Below are 15,252 nucleotides of genomic sequence, written 5' to 3'. Positions count from 1 at the left end.
TACGGGCTACACTCAACATGGCGCAAAGTGTATAGCGCCGCAGCAATGTGTAATAGAGTATTAGTACTCCGAGTGCATTATGACAAGACCACGCTTGGCAACTGTACGTAGCCTGCTGCATCCTGGTCCTGCATGTATCTTGAACAAGACTAGCGCGCTCGGCCAGTCTAACTGTGATGTCCGAGAGTGTCCCTCGATAGCGATCCCCGTCTCAGCCGAGAATCGAAGACTCCTACTCCGACCCGCTTACGGTGGAAATCTGCGCTGACCACCGGAAATATGTACGAAGTCTGAAGCCGTCCAGCAGCGAGGCATTTAAAAGGGCGGGCTGGAGTCAACAAACTACACACTGCTCAACACATCTAACAACCCACTCACCGACCGCTACTTCAATATGTGCTGCCTCAGACAGTGCGTCCTTTGTAGCTCCTAGCGGTACCAGGTGCTGATTTTATTTCAGGGTTTACAACGTTTACACCAAGTGGGTGTCGGCCTCTTCGATGATATTCACGCTGACTGGTTGTTTTCTCCATGAAGATGCGGCCACGGAATCACTTTGGTTTGTTCCACGTCCTAGAATTGAATTTTGAATCTGATTCACCGCTGTCTCATTCCGCCACAGCCCGACACCGAGGTAGTGGATGCCGCGTTGTGTGCTCCCATTTTACGTGCTAAGATTTTGCCCCCCAGATTAAATGCGCTGCTCGCGACTGCAAGTTCAGTCCCATGCATCTCCCTAATTGCCCCAACTGTAAAACCACATGTTGGCAATAGTAAGTCTCTTTGCACACGAATAAAACGGTCACTTACAAGTCCATCTCAGCCGTCAGCACCCCCAGCAGTATAGTATGTCTCGACTTTGCATGTCTATCGATGCAACATAACCCACCTCTATAGGTCCCCACCTGGATGCGTTCTGTCCCGAGTGTGTTAGAGCCGGAAGGGCCCACAACTAGCCACTAGCACGAGCTGGACATATGTATATATGAATTTCTTGGCATAGCCGTAGTCAGTGATATAGAGGCTATATTCGTCGAAGTAGCCGCACGCACGGAGATAAATTACAGCGGTGTGAACAGAATTTCGGAGCCACGGCGTACATGACTTCCTTAGGGAGAAGCATTAATGCTGTCATTGATGGGTCAACCACCGCGATATCTGAGAAAAATGACTGGGGACATTGAATTGGAGCGGGAAGTATATACAACGCGTACGCGCCATTCACCGATCAAGTTTTGTATTGAAGTGTTCTAAACGAGTATACATCAACTCCGACATTTCTATAAGATCCAGATATACAACTTACGGGACACATACAAGACCAAATACTCAGTCCTCGTCGTTAATATCGTGCTTCCTTTTCAGCTGGGCCAACTCCTCCTCCCGACGTGCCAAATCAGCTTTCGCAGCAGCCGCATCCTGTTTGGCAGGCATATGGTACAGAACGACAATGTAGCGTTCTTGCAAATGGAACCCGTTCAGGTGGTCAAGTGCATTTTTGGCCTGCGAGACCGACAATTGTATCCGTGACCGACTCTAGCGAGATAGATTGGGACTCACGTCCATAACATCGTCGAATACAACGAAGGCGGTTCCCCGCGACTTCTGCTCATTCCCAATTCGAATCTGACGGATGCTACCGTAACGTCCAAATAAATCGTAGAGGTCGTCGCCGGTGATCTGGTAATTCAGATTCTTCACAAAAAGGATACGGTTTGCACCCGGTGGAAGCTTTGACTTGAATGAGAGAAATCAGAACACTGCCGGAGGACGTTAGGAAGGAGACAGGTACGCACAGCAGGACGAGCGAGGGCCATGGTGGTGGCTGCGTGAAGTGCGAAAGTGGCGCGGACCAGCGTCCGTTGCCGGATCAACTGGGTTCGAATCCAGATTAGGCAAGCCTAGAGATAGTGCACGCCGGACTCGGGCTACACCGCGCAGTCGGCGACGTCTCCAGTGTCCTCCAGGTCCCTCAGGCTCTCGGCTTCCAGTCAGCAAATTTCTCGTATAAAATAGTGACATCTCGGTTGTATCGACTGCTGGAATCACAGCCTGACGCGCATTTGTACAGTATTATTAGTCAATTGAACACTCTAGCAGATCCGTCCGAGGCGAGTGATCGCAGCGAACTTTGACTTGGGTTTTTTTTATAAGAAGTCAGATGGCCTCAGCACTATTAGCATGAGGAACCGGGAGCCCGTCAGGACAAGGACTCGTGCTCGGACATCCGGACGGAGCAGCAGGCAGGCAACAACCTCAGTAGCAGCCTCAATTAGATGGCGTGACTAAATTCTAGCGTACACCACTCTCGTCTCCACGGAATGGCGATATACCGCCAATGCGCAACTTTGATGGATCCCTTCACAAACCTGGAAACAAACCCAGACTCCTCCGCTCCAGGCATAAAGTCTTCGTGTTTGGCATATAGTGGTTCGAGGAACGTCCTCAAGAAAACCCACGGCGACGGGAATGGGGTTGCCGTCACCATTTCAATGGCCTATACACTTTCTTCAACAGGTTGACGAGATGGTTCAGATAAATCACCCATTGACACTGATTGTCATCTTGTTGTTCCTGTATTCGCTCCAGCAGATGCTAAGTATATCGGACCGAGAAGACTGGTAGAATTCGATATCACATAGACATCGTGTCATCGATGGAAAGAAATACCACGCAAGAGAAATAGCGCATTAGCGTCACAGAATGTAAATTTAACAGTGTTCTAGGGACAGACCGCAAGGTCATCCTAACCGGCAGAAGTAGTGCTCACGTCTATCTGTTCGTTCTGCTATAGAGTGCGACTGCCATATCTCATTGACAGCGTTCGGATCCGTTCATGGAGACCTCACATTTCAGGGACACGTAGGGAGTCTGTTAAACGGAATCCCGCATGTACTTCCCATGAACAAGCTGATCACCTGGTAATTACGACAGCCTCTCGCAAATTGTTCAGCGGGGATTTTCTGTCGGACTTCTAGAAACTCACAGCATCTCCGACACGACGGCCGTTGCATCACACAGCTGACCTGGCTGATTATCGACGGTGGAGTTGCAGAGATGTTGGGATCACCGCCGGAGGAACCGATATCACGAACCATTCCATCAACACACCTAGAATCTGTTCTCGACGTTCGCCGGGTTATCGCGGCGGTCCAAACGCAGCTCGGCAGGCGGAGCTGAAGCTGAGAGGAAGCAGCATACGGAAGTTCTGCAAATTTTCAACTGACGAGCTGTCTGTTCTAAAAATGTACCCACCTTTGTCTCGCCTCTGAGTACTAGAAGATGGGTTGCATCTACTATCACAGTTGCCCACATGTCACCTTCTGTCCCCACTCGGTATACCTAACCGACCTATTCTGCGATCCGACGGTTCTCATGACACTATTCACGGCACACAGGCTAAAATCTCAGCCGGACACTAGGTTGGTGGGAATGAACACCAGCGGCACAATATAGCAAAGGACACTGATATTGTAGGCCCGTGTCAGAATAATTCGGCCGCGAACGAGACCTGTAAACGCACCGGTGTCGTTCTTGAATCACATCGACTAACTGTTGACTGAGAAAAATGCAATAATCAATTTCTACATGAGACTCAATCAATATGAACTGCGACATCATCGTCTTCAAAGACATGAACAACCCCAAAAGCATTTGAATAGCGAAGTCATCGAAATTGGGACCATACAAGTCATCACACATCCGCGCTTTTCACGAGTAAGACGCTTCTAGGACTAGAAGTATCGCTATACTTACAAGACTACGCCTTCTTGCCTTACGCCAATCTCCGGGCCAGTCTATCAACCTCTGCACAACCATCCGCGCCTCTTACGCAAAGCACCGTAGCCGCCCCCTTGTCTTCTGAATCCGGAATCAAGCATTTAATGTCTTGCACGTTAGGACAAGGGCAGTCGGACGTCTTCGAGACGCAAACGAGCGTGTCCGGGCACAGATACTGGGAGCAAGAAACTGGTGCGCGCGGCAGCGTCAACAATGGTGGTATCTTACAAGAACACAAACACAGCAAGCATACCGCTTTCCGAATGGGCCATCCACTGCCCCGCGCTGGGAGTTGACGATCTCTGCTGCTGCTGTTGCGCGTGTTGCCCGAATATTTGATCAAAAAAGTTGAACTGGGCATGGATCATTGTGAAAAGCGATGCCATGATGCAGAGGAGGAGGGCTCTAGAGAACATAGCAGCAATAATATGGCGGGGTCGCCGGAAGAAACAAAGTTTCAGAGATATAATATAATGTTGCCTTTAAACCTTAGGCAAGGCTTGCTAAAATAGTGATCGAGATCTGCCAGTCGCGACCCGACACGTCCATACGGCCAAACAACGCTACGCCACGCCCCAAAGCTGAGGAGACTTTGGAATCAGAGAACCTGCACTAACTATTCACTGCTGTCGAAGACACACGGAGATTGCGAGTCTACTGTCATTGCGACGAATCTATCAGCTATATCATACATGTGTACTTTGGCTTATGCGACTGTCATCTGGACGCTTATCGAGATAACATAATGCTGTAGATGAATAGGCAAATAATGATGTAAAATAGTGGATGTGTGCGAGTTTGCGAATACGGACGAGGAATGAAATGATGGGATGTGTAGTGACGAGAGGGAATTGAAGCCATAGCCATGCCATGTTGAACCATGCAACTCTCAGAGAGGCGCGTCCGCCCTCTCATTCTCCATGCGCACGGAGCTTGTGTTGATCAAACGGGATCCATTGCCCTCCCAAAATCTCAAGATATCGTCGGAGCGATGCATGATCGCGAACTCTTCACGAGCTCTCTTCGTCCTTGGCGATGCCGACATTGATGCTTCCCTGGCTGAACCAATCTCCTTCCGCTTCAGGCTTGGTGAAAACAAATTTGCTTTGACCCAAGCTACGTGGTTGGGAACTCCATCGGCAGCGCCGCGATGTCGAGGAATTCGGGGCGGTACATTCTCCTTCTCGTACTCTCTATCCCGCCTAGATCGCCCGATTACCAAAGGATATCCGTCGGGACTGTCCTTGACGTCAATGCTTGCTACATTCTCCTTCTCGCATTCTTTGTCCTGTCTCGACGGCTCGACCACAAAGAGATTTCCGTAATAACCGACTTTCGACTGTGTGTCAGGCTTAGGCTCCCGCTCTTTTTCATCCGGGTAAGCATCGTAGGGGTCGAAATAGACATCGAACCCTGGATAGTGGAAGGACTGACGATCGGGAGGAATGGTCGAAGGCGGAGGCATTAATTGTGTAGCTTCTGCAGACAGTAATAAGCCAGGGGGTCTTGTGAGGAACGCGTCTGCTTGGGCATCGCCATGAGACATCGAGGGACCAGGAGTCGATATGGAGATGGTCGCCTCAGTTAAAACATCTGCTTCGAGCGTTGCACCAACTTGGACTAATTTTGGAAGCGTGCGGTCTGCAAGGCTGAACTGAGGCTTTAGGGTGAGGTCGGTCAGGCCGTGAGGGAGGATGTTGAAGGAAGACGAGGCGAAATTTCCACTCGCCGTAGCCAACATCGAGCGCTGCGCTATCTCATGGGAATTTTCGTTTTCCGCACACAAGATACGTCGTTTAGGTGGACTGCATGTTACAGAACCTCCCGGGGAACGAGGTCGTTTGCGAGGTCGGATACTACCAGTGCGCCCGGACAGGAATGGTTCCAGAGGGAGCTCCTGGAGAGGGCCATGATACGAGGAGCTCTTATATCTCGGATGTCGAACGAGACCACTCTCTGAAACAAGCATGGGGTGTGTAGCATACAGCAGCGACCTGGCAGTACCCAGATGAATTCGATGTCGGCGAACTGAGCAGAGAAAGCGAAGGTCCGTTACGGTCACGTATGTCACGTCACGATTCAGATTCAAACGCGGCATCGATTATGCTCTGAGCAGCCGAATTGGTCACTGGTACGTTGGATTCGTACATTAGGCACAGCGGAGACAAAATAAAGAGTATCATAGAACAAGAATACAATAACAGCAAACACGACAAAAGCAATCCTATATCAACTCAGCAGCATTTACAGGCATCTCGTCCTGCGTCATGGGCTGTCAGCAAACAAATCCTGTTGCATAAGAAATAGAACTTACGATTTGTGTACTGTAGAATTGTTCTATTGAATCAAGCATTAACAAGCAGTGCTGAAACTGTGGGCGGAACAGGGACATACCAATATCGCGAAGAATACGAACATCGTCAACCGTCACAAACTGCGTGACGAAGCTGCTCAGAATATATAGCCCAGAAATGCAGTATGAACCTACATTGATTGCGACACCCTTCCTTCCAAACCGGCCTGATCGACCAATACGATGGATGTAGTTTTCACGATTTCTGCAATAGATCATTAGGATGCAAAACATTACCAGCTTCCATAAAAAGGCTTACGCGGGCAAATCATAGTTAATGACTAGTGAGACCTGCTGAACGTCGATTCCGCGCGCCCAGACGTCCGTAGTGATAAGGACACGTCTGGTGAAGCATGTAGTCAAGTTAAATTGGCTTTGAGAGGAAGCCACGCACGATGTTCCACTGCGGAATTCCGCCATAATAGCATCTCGCTCCTTCTGAACCATTTCACCGTGCATCGACGAGACAGTGAAGTTAGCGGCTCGCATTTTTTCTGTCAACCAATCGACCTGATGGGAGAGAGAGGTCTGATGGCTGACGCATTACGTAGACACACCACTTACCTTCCTCCGTGTGTTGCAGAAGATGACAGCTTGAGTAATGGTAAGAGTGTCGTACAAGTCGCAGAGCGTGTCGAATTTCCAGTCCTCCTTCTCCACAGCGACGAAAAATTGTTTGATACCCTCCAATGTCAATTCATCACGCTTGACAAGGATGCGAATGGGATCGGTCATAAATTTTGTCGTCATTTCGAGGACATCGTAAGGCAGAGTAGCACTGAGTAGTACTACTTGCGTCGCGGGGGGTAAATACCGATAGACGTCGTATATTTGGTCCTTGAACCCTTTGTTTAACAGCTCATCTGCTTCGTCCAGAACCAGCATTTTGATGTTTCGTGTCCGCAGACTCCGGCGACGGATCATGTCGAACACACGGCCAGGAGTACCAGATACTACGTGTTGACCATACTCCAGCTTCCGAATGTCCTCTCCAATAGAAGTTCCACCAATACACGCGTGGCATTGGACATTCATGTAGTCCCCGAGAGCGAGGACGACGGATTGAATCTGTGTAGCCAGCTCTCGGGTAGGGCTGAGAACAAGGGCTTGTGTCTCGCGGACAGTTACGTCGATGGATTGCAAGATGGATATGGAGAATGTGGCAGTTTTTCCCGTACCAGACTGTGCTTGAGCGATGACATCTCTCCCCTGGATTATAGGAAGAATGGCACGCTGCTGGATAGCCGACGGTTTCTCAAAGTCTACATTGGCTGATTAAGTGGGCCGATGCGACAGAGAAAGTAGACACGTACTATAAGCATAGATACCACGGAGAAGATCCTCCTTCAAGCCGAGGTCATCAAAAGTCGAGACTACCGAGACGGTCTCGGAAGACTCGAATATGAGTTTCTGCGCGTAAACAGTCGGTCAGAGCGAGATTTCCAGGAAGGCTGGAGACATACCTCGTCGCCGGCGTTGATGCCAGACATGGTCGACTAGAGAGTGGAGAGCGCTGAGTAGCAGTGGGCGAGAACACAGCGCAAAAGGGGCGGACTTTGAACTTCTCGTCTCTCCCTACGACGGGCGTCTCTGTTTGTCTTCGCCTGGCTCTGTCGCGCGCCATGGATTCTATCCTCGAGGTCCAACGGCACACCCACGAAGATATAGAGCATTTCGAAAGAGCCCTTTATACGATCCTCTCCAAGCCTCAGCAAACCCATGAATCCCAGCTGCAGGTGGAACACAAGGCATCCCAGCTCCTGGACCGCTTGTCCTCTCGTCTCGTCTCCTTGAACAACCTGTACGAAGACCAGGATACCAGGAAAGTTGAGATAGACTCTCTCTCTGCGCCTCAACATCAACAAAATGACCTTTCCGCTTTCTACTCTCGGCTGGGCAAAATCCAAGAGCACTACGCCAAGTATCCGGACGCCCTCGTTGCAGGTTTCGATCCTGAGCTAGCAGCACTTCTAGATGATGATGACCAGGGCTATGGTGACGATGAATATGAGGACGATGATCGTGCGTGGCTTTGTGTTCTATACGCGGTTCGTGCTTAACTACCTGATTCACTAGCTGTTGCTCTGCTGTTCTCTGGAGAGGAAGCATACGGAAAGTATCTCGACTTATACACCAACCACACCGCGTACAACAATCTCAAGAATGTTGGCAAGCGTTTGGGCTACCTTCAATATCTCGATGTTCTCCTGGCCGCACAGTCTGTACCAGTACATTCAGATCTGCCGAAGGAATGCCGCCTGACGAGGGATTATGAACTGTGCGTCTCCACGTACCGGTATCTGCTGTCTTGCTGAATAGACCTAGTTACATTAAAGCTCTGCATACGTATCTTGTGTCTTTTACCAAGCGTGCGCAGCCTCTTGTTGACGTCGATTCTCGGCAACGCGAGGCCGAATTGAAGTTTGCCCGACAATGGGAAGATGGACAAACCGATGATTGGGAGGAGTCTCGTCAGGGTAAACCAGTTGCAAATGGAGGAGATAAGGCAGAGGGGATTTGGTGTGCGGCATGTAAGTTCGAATATTCTCTAGTCCACCCTGGTCTCAACCTCCGACTTCCAGGCCAGAAATTGTACTCTAAGCAGACTGTATACGATGCACATCTCACATCAAAAAAACATATTAAAGCTACTCAGAAGCAGGCGAACGCGTCGGAGCAGCCACCTCCAAATCCTAACGGGCCTGCTTCATCGTCATTAACAACAAATGACAAGGATAGTGCACAGTCATCTACCAAGGACAAGCACCGTACTGCTGCTTTCCTAACGCATCTGACCACGCAGCTGCTGATCTCACTTGCGCCTGTGCTCAACGAGACGAAGTCAAATGTCGAGCGTCGATTCTCGCTGACTGCTCGTGAACGTGAGCAGGAATTGCTGGACCAGGCGAAAAAACCTCCACAAGCTACAGCCGCTCCTGCAAATGGAGAAGGCGGCGCTGAGGAAGAGGAAGAGGAGGAACGAATCTATAACCCACTCAAATTGCCATTGGGATGGGACGGAAAGCCTATACCATATTGGCTTTACAAATTACATGGACTAGGTGTGGAGTATCGGTGCGAAATTTGCTCAGACCATGTCTATATGGGCAGGTGAGTCTTAGGACAGCGTACAGAGTTTGTTGACACGAATGAGACTATTTCGGACAGGAAAAACTTCGATCGACATTTCCAGGTGTGTACTGAAGCCTGTTTGTTCGAACAGACCTAATTATGGCTTTCGATGCAGGAGTCGAGGCATGCGTTTGGTATGCGCGCTCTGGGCCTTCCGAATACGAAGCACTTCCATGAAATCACTCGAATCGAAGATGCGCTCGCTCGTAAGTGCACATTTGCTACGCCGTTGAGGGTGGTTTTAATTCTCTTCAATGTGGTAGTTGCTGAGAAGTTAAAGCGAGAAGGACGGAACGAGATATTCGAGCAGGAAACCATGGAGGAACTAGAGGACGAGGAGGGCAACGTCTACAACCGCAAGACGTATGAGGACCTGAAGAAGCAAGGCCTCATCTAAGCTTGACGTTGCGAGGCTACGCAGTACTTCTTGTCCTGGTTCCTGTAGATATTCGTTATATTATTACAGTACATTCTCTACTACGAGCTATTGGTTCAGATCTTCAAGTGCTTTCTTTTCCCGGGAGTTTATTTCGTGATGGTGGGGGTGGAGGTGGTCGCCGTGCTGCTTGGACTGGGGCCATTGGACTTTGAAGGGCGAGAGTCTGGTAAAGCTCTTCCTCTGAAGATGATGGGGATGAGGAGAGTGTTGATTCATCTGAAGAGTCGAATGGATTGCCACCCTCGAACCGTTTTAAATTCTTGGAAACGAACAGTTCGTTTGGATAATCTGCAGCGCATATATCGAAGGTTGAGACAACAAAAGAATTATGGAAATTTACCTGGATCATCCCACCAGACAGCATCATCTGAACTTGGAGTGGGGACTGTGCAGTCATCATAAGGTCAGACAAGAAATAGAGTCTATCGGACTGCACTAACGGTCGCTGTTAATATTTGAGAATGAGAGTTTTGCTAGCTTCTCGTCGAGTGTCTCTCCCGGTGCGGTGGCCGTCACGCTTTCGAAAAGGAGACGCGACAAGTCCGCTCGCTTCGCTTGATCGATAATACGAACCTCAGCGCGGAATAAGGCAAATACTGTGTGTACGAGGTGAATTCATGACATTGACAGGCCTCAGAGTTTACTAGCCTGGTCGGTGATCAGAACTTTTCAGCTCAGCCCTCGAATAGGCAGCCAAGTCGAGCTGGGAACCCTTGAACAAGATGCGATCTGCGCACACGGTTTAGCCACATTAAGGTATTGGGGAAAAAATAATGATGCTATGCTCACCTGTCCAAGCGGGGATACGCATCTTTTCGCCCGTGTCATATCTATCTGTCCCTACGTCGTACTTATACGTTGGACGAAACAGCAGTGGACCCTCTTGGTAACCTGAGAACGCGGCACCCTCGTCCATTGATTGCTTCAGCTGTTCGTATTGTCAGCAGTGTCATTACAATTGTGTGACATGCATTACCTGATCAGCAGCCAAAAGTGCATCATAGTCTTCGGACTGTGCGAGAAATCTGGCGCGCTCATTCTCCAGATCAATGCGGTAATTAGTGTCGGCTAGCCACATGATATTTCTGGTTTGAAAAGTTACTCATGAACGATCGCGAGACAGCGGGAGCAGCTCACTCGTGGCTGTCTATCGTCTTCCCTTTGAGGAACGCCAGGCCACTTGCGATTGTGCGATAGTCTGCATTGCGCTCGTGAACATTGGCATGTCCAGCAGCGAGGTGAGCAGTTATGAAGCAGAAGCTCGTATCATGGTAATCGAGCCGGATTCCGACCGCTCCTTTATTACCCGACATGCCGCGAAGGCCAGTCTGTGCCAAAATGAGCAACGACAACTTGCTATGGGCGTAAAGTTCACACTTTTTGAGACGTGGCTTCCACACTTCGAATTACAGATGTAAGTTCTGATTGTACTAGGACCATCATCGCGGTCCCAACCAGCTGCGGCGAAGGAACGTTGTAAATCAGTACAGCTGGCAACACCGTGTCATCCATAACTACCTGCTGGCTACGGAGGAGGATGTACTCGCTCTTCCTATCTGGTCGGCGATTGATAGTATCCAGAATTTTGACTTCCCATGCACGCCTGTTTAAATCAGTAAACAAACGTCTGGCTCGTCATAGCAGTCGCATTTATACCTCTTTTCGGGATCGGCTTGGACGATCTGCTGAGCAGTTAAGGGTACAATTTCCTGGAAGCCCAATACAAATATATCTGGACTGCAAGGATCAAGGATCAATCGAAGATAAACAAGCGCAGACATACTCGACCGTAGCTAGAATAATAGTCAGGGCGTATACAGTGATGACAATTAGATCACTTACTGGAACGCGGGAACAACCACGGCAACAAAGATTCAGAAGATGGGGGCTAAGCATGACAGGAAATGAATCCGCTATATTTTGTTCGCTGTGTTGTGGACCTACCCTTCCGTTCAGGTTCCAAGTACCTACAAAGATGGTGCACTGTTTCGTCGTCGAATATTCCGGTAATCTGTTTCCGGTATCAGCGATGAAAAATTGAATCAAAGGATGACGCTTACCGAGCCTCCAGGGCTCGTCGAACTGAGTCGTGAATAGGGTCGTAGATGGTCACCCTTGTCTGAGTGCTTAAATTACCCTACGATAGATCTCGTTGTCATTAGCATTCTAAAACGATATCTTTCCGCGCTCACCACTAGCATATCTATTGCAACCTGTTTGCCCTTATCTTGAAAATTGTTGATGTACGCCCTAGAAACGCTTTTGGTTGCATCCGACAGGACGCCTGCAACAAACCGATGAGTTTTTGCCTGGAGATCTACGCGAAGAAACCGACCTGCTAGAGTGCGCTTGCCACTTCGTGTAAAGCTCGTGTTGAGTGCACCTGTACCAGCATATATGCGGGACAGCGCATCTCCATTCTCAGCCCAGACCTCGCGGTGGTGACCCCAGAGGATGCCAGATTGAAGCCATTCTCGACGGATGTGTGTAAGGAACTGCTCCAGCATAGTACGTGACAGGATATCCTGTACGAAATTGGTGCGATCTAAGCTGATGTCCGGGCGAGTATATGAGCGCACGCCGGCTCCGGAAAGAACAACTACTTACCAATCAAGACAGTTTGTTCTAAATGCACCTTTCTGATCCGTAATGAGATCGTCTGAAGAGGCATCGGTCATCGTGAAGCCAAATTTGTCCACATTGTCTGCCACACTAGGAAGCCGTCTAACGGAGAAGTCAACTCATGAAATGCATTTGGAAGTGATATCCAGCAAATACATACTTGACCTCTCGGGGCACACTTTCATGACCACCTATCCTGACCGCGTTATGGAAATCGAAGTGAGTTATACCGACTGTGTCGCCCATAATCACCTTAGCCGATTCTAAATGCCGTGCATATGCCGCGGTGAGTATTGCCTCATTCTCTTTGCTTCCAAGTAAATTGATGGCATGTATAGACCCATACTCCTCAATGAGCTGCATCATATGACGATCAAATGCAGGTTGGGAAGCCTGAGGCCGGGTAATCTGGATTCGATGGCCGAACGTTTGAAGACCCTGTTGCTCCCAGAACACTAAAATAAAACGCAAAGGTAAAGGTAAATGTCATTATATTGGAGTACAGGAGAGTACATACATGGCACACTGCCTCTGACTTGGGCGTAACTAAAGCAGTGCTGATCGGTACTGAATAGTGTTTCCGTCTACAGGTATATATACTCAGGTTGAAAGTGCTGTACGGCATAGCGTCGTACACACCTCTACGAAATTGGCACAATTCCCATCGTCATCCACGCCTCTGGTGTTGAAACGGGTACCGGACCGCTTCCATCCCAAGCGGGAGATGAGCGATAACGTCGCCATGACGGGCGAGCCACTCGTCGGCGGAGCAGGCAAGGGAATAGTATACGTACCCACATATCCCTGAATGGCTAAAATCTGATCAAAATGATATCATTCTCGTTCCATATGATATATGAAGCCACTTACAATGTAGTGACATCGATCCAAGTCTTCGCGCTCTTGCGCATCCAGCCGCTCTCTAAAATCAAGCAGACTTCTGACGATGTAGTCATTCCAAACAAATCTTTCATCATACTCTCCAATGTCGAAGGTTGTCCCAGCTGGACGTCGGCGAGCAAGACGTACGGACAAGCGCGAAGATAAGTCCCAGTGCGGCTCGAGAGCGTAATAGAAGGTACCCGCGGATATAATCTTGGTTAATGGAGCGCAAGGATGTTCGAACAGAGAGTTGGAGGCCGAGGATGATGTATACGGATCGCGCATGACCGAATCTGCCTGGTCGCCATATCCTGGACTTGGTGTAATTTCCCCAGTTCCAGAGAGATCGTCCCACACTGAAGAGCTCAAGCTGTAGAACCCAGCTTCATGGATTTGCGCTACAACCTCTGGCGTCGCTGCAGAGGGTCGAGTATCACCAATCTCCGATGACGAAGTGACTACCACAAGGAAAATATCTGTGCATGGTTTGTCACGACCAATTCACAAAGCAAAGGCTTTCAAAGGAGCAAAAGACCAACCATCTGAGACGGAAATCAAACCCAAGCAGCCTTTGATATTCCTCGACGTCAACCTGACTGCGTTTGTCAAGTCAACCTGGTCCCTGGGCAAGAATTGGACGACCGCCTGAGCCTCGATAGTATCGTCTGCAGAGTCAGCCGCCTGAAACACTAGAGCTCTACTTGGACGCCCTTGTCGTTCTTCCTGTACAGTTGTCACAAGATAGAGCCTCCTAGGACTTTCCGCAACATATAGATGCATTTTATACAGAACGATTCAGGGTGAGTTCGAGGCTTCCGGAATTGTGCTCGAGACCAATATGACGGTCGTGAGCCCCTGAGGTCCTGCGATCGCGAAGGTGCACAGTATTCCCGGTCGTCGAATATTAGCGATGAAGTCAAGATAGCCTGCTAGGGCTTAGATTGGTATCAGGTTGTGCACGCAGTCTGCAACGCGGCAGTCGACGTCGTCCATGTTGACCGGGCGTGCGAACGATGATCGGTGGCGAACCCAAGTCAGTCTTACAACTGAAGTTGCTTGGTTCATCAGTCAAACATTAACAGTGCAGTAGTCATAGTGTTACAATACTATCAGAAATTATATGTTGCGCAGTCATGAGACGGTCACATCGTCCACGTAGCAGCCCCTGAAAGCCTTCATAAATTACGGTTCCACGAACATGACAAGTTAAAAGAGTTTCATGCTACAATGTCCCTGGATTGCCACTCCCATATGCACTGGCCGCTCGCCTCATTTCTAAACGTCCTTCGGGCCTTCGTGGGGGTGTTCCTACTGTAGTCACCCTTCTGGGCGGCGTGCCTAACCTGAAAGGCGTCAAATGGTCCGAGGAATCATTTGCCCCTGCATCCAGGTGGTATTCACTGGATGTTCGTCTCGTGGGTGAAATAAGGGGCGGCGGAAGGCTATGTAATGACGGCACTCGTTGCATTGGAGTAGGCGTATGCGCAGGCGATGTTGATGTCTCTGAGCGTATGATGTTGGGGGAGTGGGGGGCGATAAGACCATCAGATGTACCGTGTCGGCGGGGTCGGGGACGGATTTGCGGAAGCGAATCGAAGAGTGATCTGAAGAGTGAGCCTCGAGAACGGGCCATCATTGGTCTGGCGGGAGCGGTGGGCGTGGTGGGCACGCTGCCATGTCCTGAAAAGAAAGGGGATCAGGAGCCGTATATGATGGCAGCATAGATTCAAACCTGAGTTCGTCGGGAGTGCGTTGTCATTCGCGCTTAAGCTGAGGAAGAGAAAAAGTGGAACAAGCCACACACACAGGCCAAAAAAAGTTGCAATGTCGGCAAATCCAGGCACAGATCCATGACTCTGTTGAGATCCGTATGATCTGTGCGCCTTGTGTCTAGCCTCCTGAGTTATGCGTGCAAAGTAAAAGAACCACATAAAGTGATCTGATATGACGAGTAGACATGATGCGATGAAACTTGGTGATGTTAAAGATATCAACGGCCAGGTGAAGGTAAAATTCTGCAGGTAAACCACATGACAGAATACGG

General features: G+C 49.5%; 5 protein-coding genes across 5 annotated transcripts; 1 reads left to right on the top strand and 4 right to left on the bottom strand.

Annotated features, from left to right (window-relative positions):
* Window positions 1–1,329: 1,329 nt before the first annotated feature.
* Window positions 1,330–1,817, bottom strand: FIBRA_07780 (uncharacterized protein; the record flags this gene model as incomplete). The annotated part of the gene is made up of 3 exons (XM_012329446.1): window positions 1,330–1,503; window positions 1,561–1,737; window positions 1,797–1,817. 3 exons carry the CDS (start codon window positions 1,815–1,817, stop codon window positions 1,330–1,332), a joined length of 372 nt encoding a protein of 123 aa, XP_012184836.1.
* A 2,852-nt stretch (window positions 1,818–4,669) lies between these two features.
* On the bottom strand, window positions 4,670–5,749 carry FIBRA_07779 (uncharacterized protein; the record flags this gene model as incomplete). The annotated part of the gene is made up of 1 exon (XM_012329445.1): window positions 4,670–5,749. The coding sequence occupies one exon, from the start codon at window positions 5,747–5,749 to the stop codon at window positions 4,670–4,672; it is 1,080 nt and encodes a 359-aa protein (XP_012184835.1).
* A 255-nt stretch (window positions 5,750–6,004) lies between these two features.
* Window positions 6,005–7,623, bottom strand: FIBRA_07778 (uncharacterized protein; the record flags this gene model as incomplete). Its single annotated transcript, XM_012329444.1, has 9 exons — window positions 6,005–6,040; window positions 6,095–6,117; window positions 6,175–6,214; window positions 6,269–6,338; window positions 6,393–6,476; window positions 6,528–6,643; window positions 6,698–7,395; window positions 7,447–7,543; window positions 7,597–7,623. The coding sequence occupies 9 exons, from the start codon at window positions 7,621–7,623 to the stop codon at window positions 6,005–6,007; spliced, it is 1,191 nt and encodes a 396-aa protein (XP_012184834.1).
* A 132-nt stretch (window positions 7,624–7,755) lies between these two features.
* Window positions 7,756–9,662, top strand: FIBRA_07777 (uncharacterized protein; the record flags this gene model as incomplete). The annotated part of the gene is made up of 7 exons (XM_012329443.1): window positions 7,756–8,155; window positions 8,210–8,411; window positions 8,459–8,664; window positions 8,716–9,244; window positions 9,302–9,326; window positions 9,381–9,471; window positions 9,529–9,662. The coding sequence occupies 7 exons, from the start codon at window positions 7,756–7,758 to the stop codon at window positions 9,660–9,662; spliced, it is 1,587 nt and encodes a 528-aa protein (XP_012184833.1).
* Window positions 9,663–9,765: 103 nt separating this feature from the next.
* On the bottom strand, window positions 9,766–13,988 carry FIBRA_07776 (uncharacterized protein; the record flags this gene model as incomplete). The annotated part of the gene is made up of 21 exons (XM_012329442.1): window positions 9,766–9,992; window positions 10,045–10,089; window positions 10,145–10,300; window positions 10,494–10,632; window positions 10,681–10,789; window positions 10,842–11,032; window positions 11,082–11,162; window positions 11,223–11,307; window positions 11,361–11,441; window positions 11,488–11,497; window positions 11,547–11,592; window positions 11,649–11,715; window positions 11,765–11,841; window positions 11,897–11,988; window positions 12,040–12,254; window positions 12,312–12,428; window positions 12,487–12,781; window positions 12,844–12,910; window positions 12,966–13,145; window positions 13,197–13,684; window positions 13,748–13,988. The coding sequence occupies 21 exons, from the start codon at window positions 13,986–13,988 to the stop codon at window positions 9,766–9,768; spliced, it is 3,009 nt and encodes a 1,002-aa protein (XP_012184832.1).
* Between the last annotated feature and the right edge of the window lie 1,264 nt (window positions 13,989–15,252).

The sequence above is a fragment of the Fibroporia radiculosa genome, assembly GCF_000313525.1.
Source record: "Fibroporia radiculosa TFFH 294 genomic supercontigs, scaffold16192, whole genome shotgun sequence".
NCBI lineage: Eukaryota > Fungi > Basidiomycota > Agaricomycetes > Polyporales > Fibroporiaceae > Fibroporia > Fibroporia radiculosa.
The sequence above is the reverse complement of the archived record's forward strand: the minus strand, read 5'-3'. Positions and strand labels throughout refer to the sequence as shown.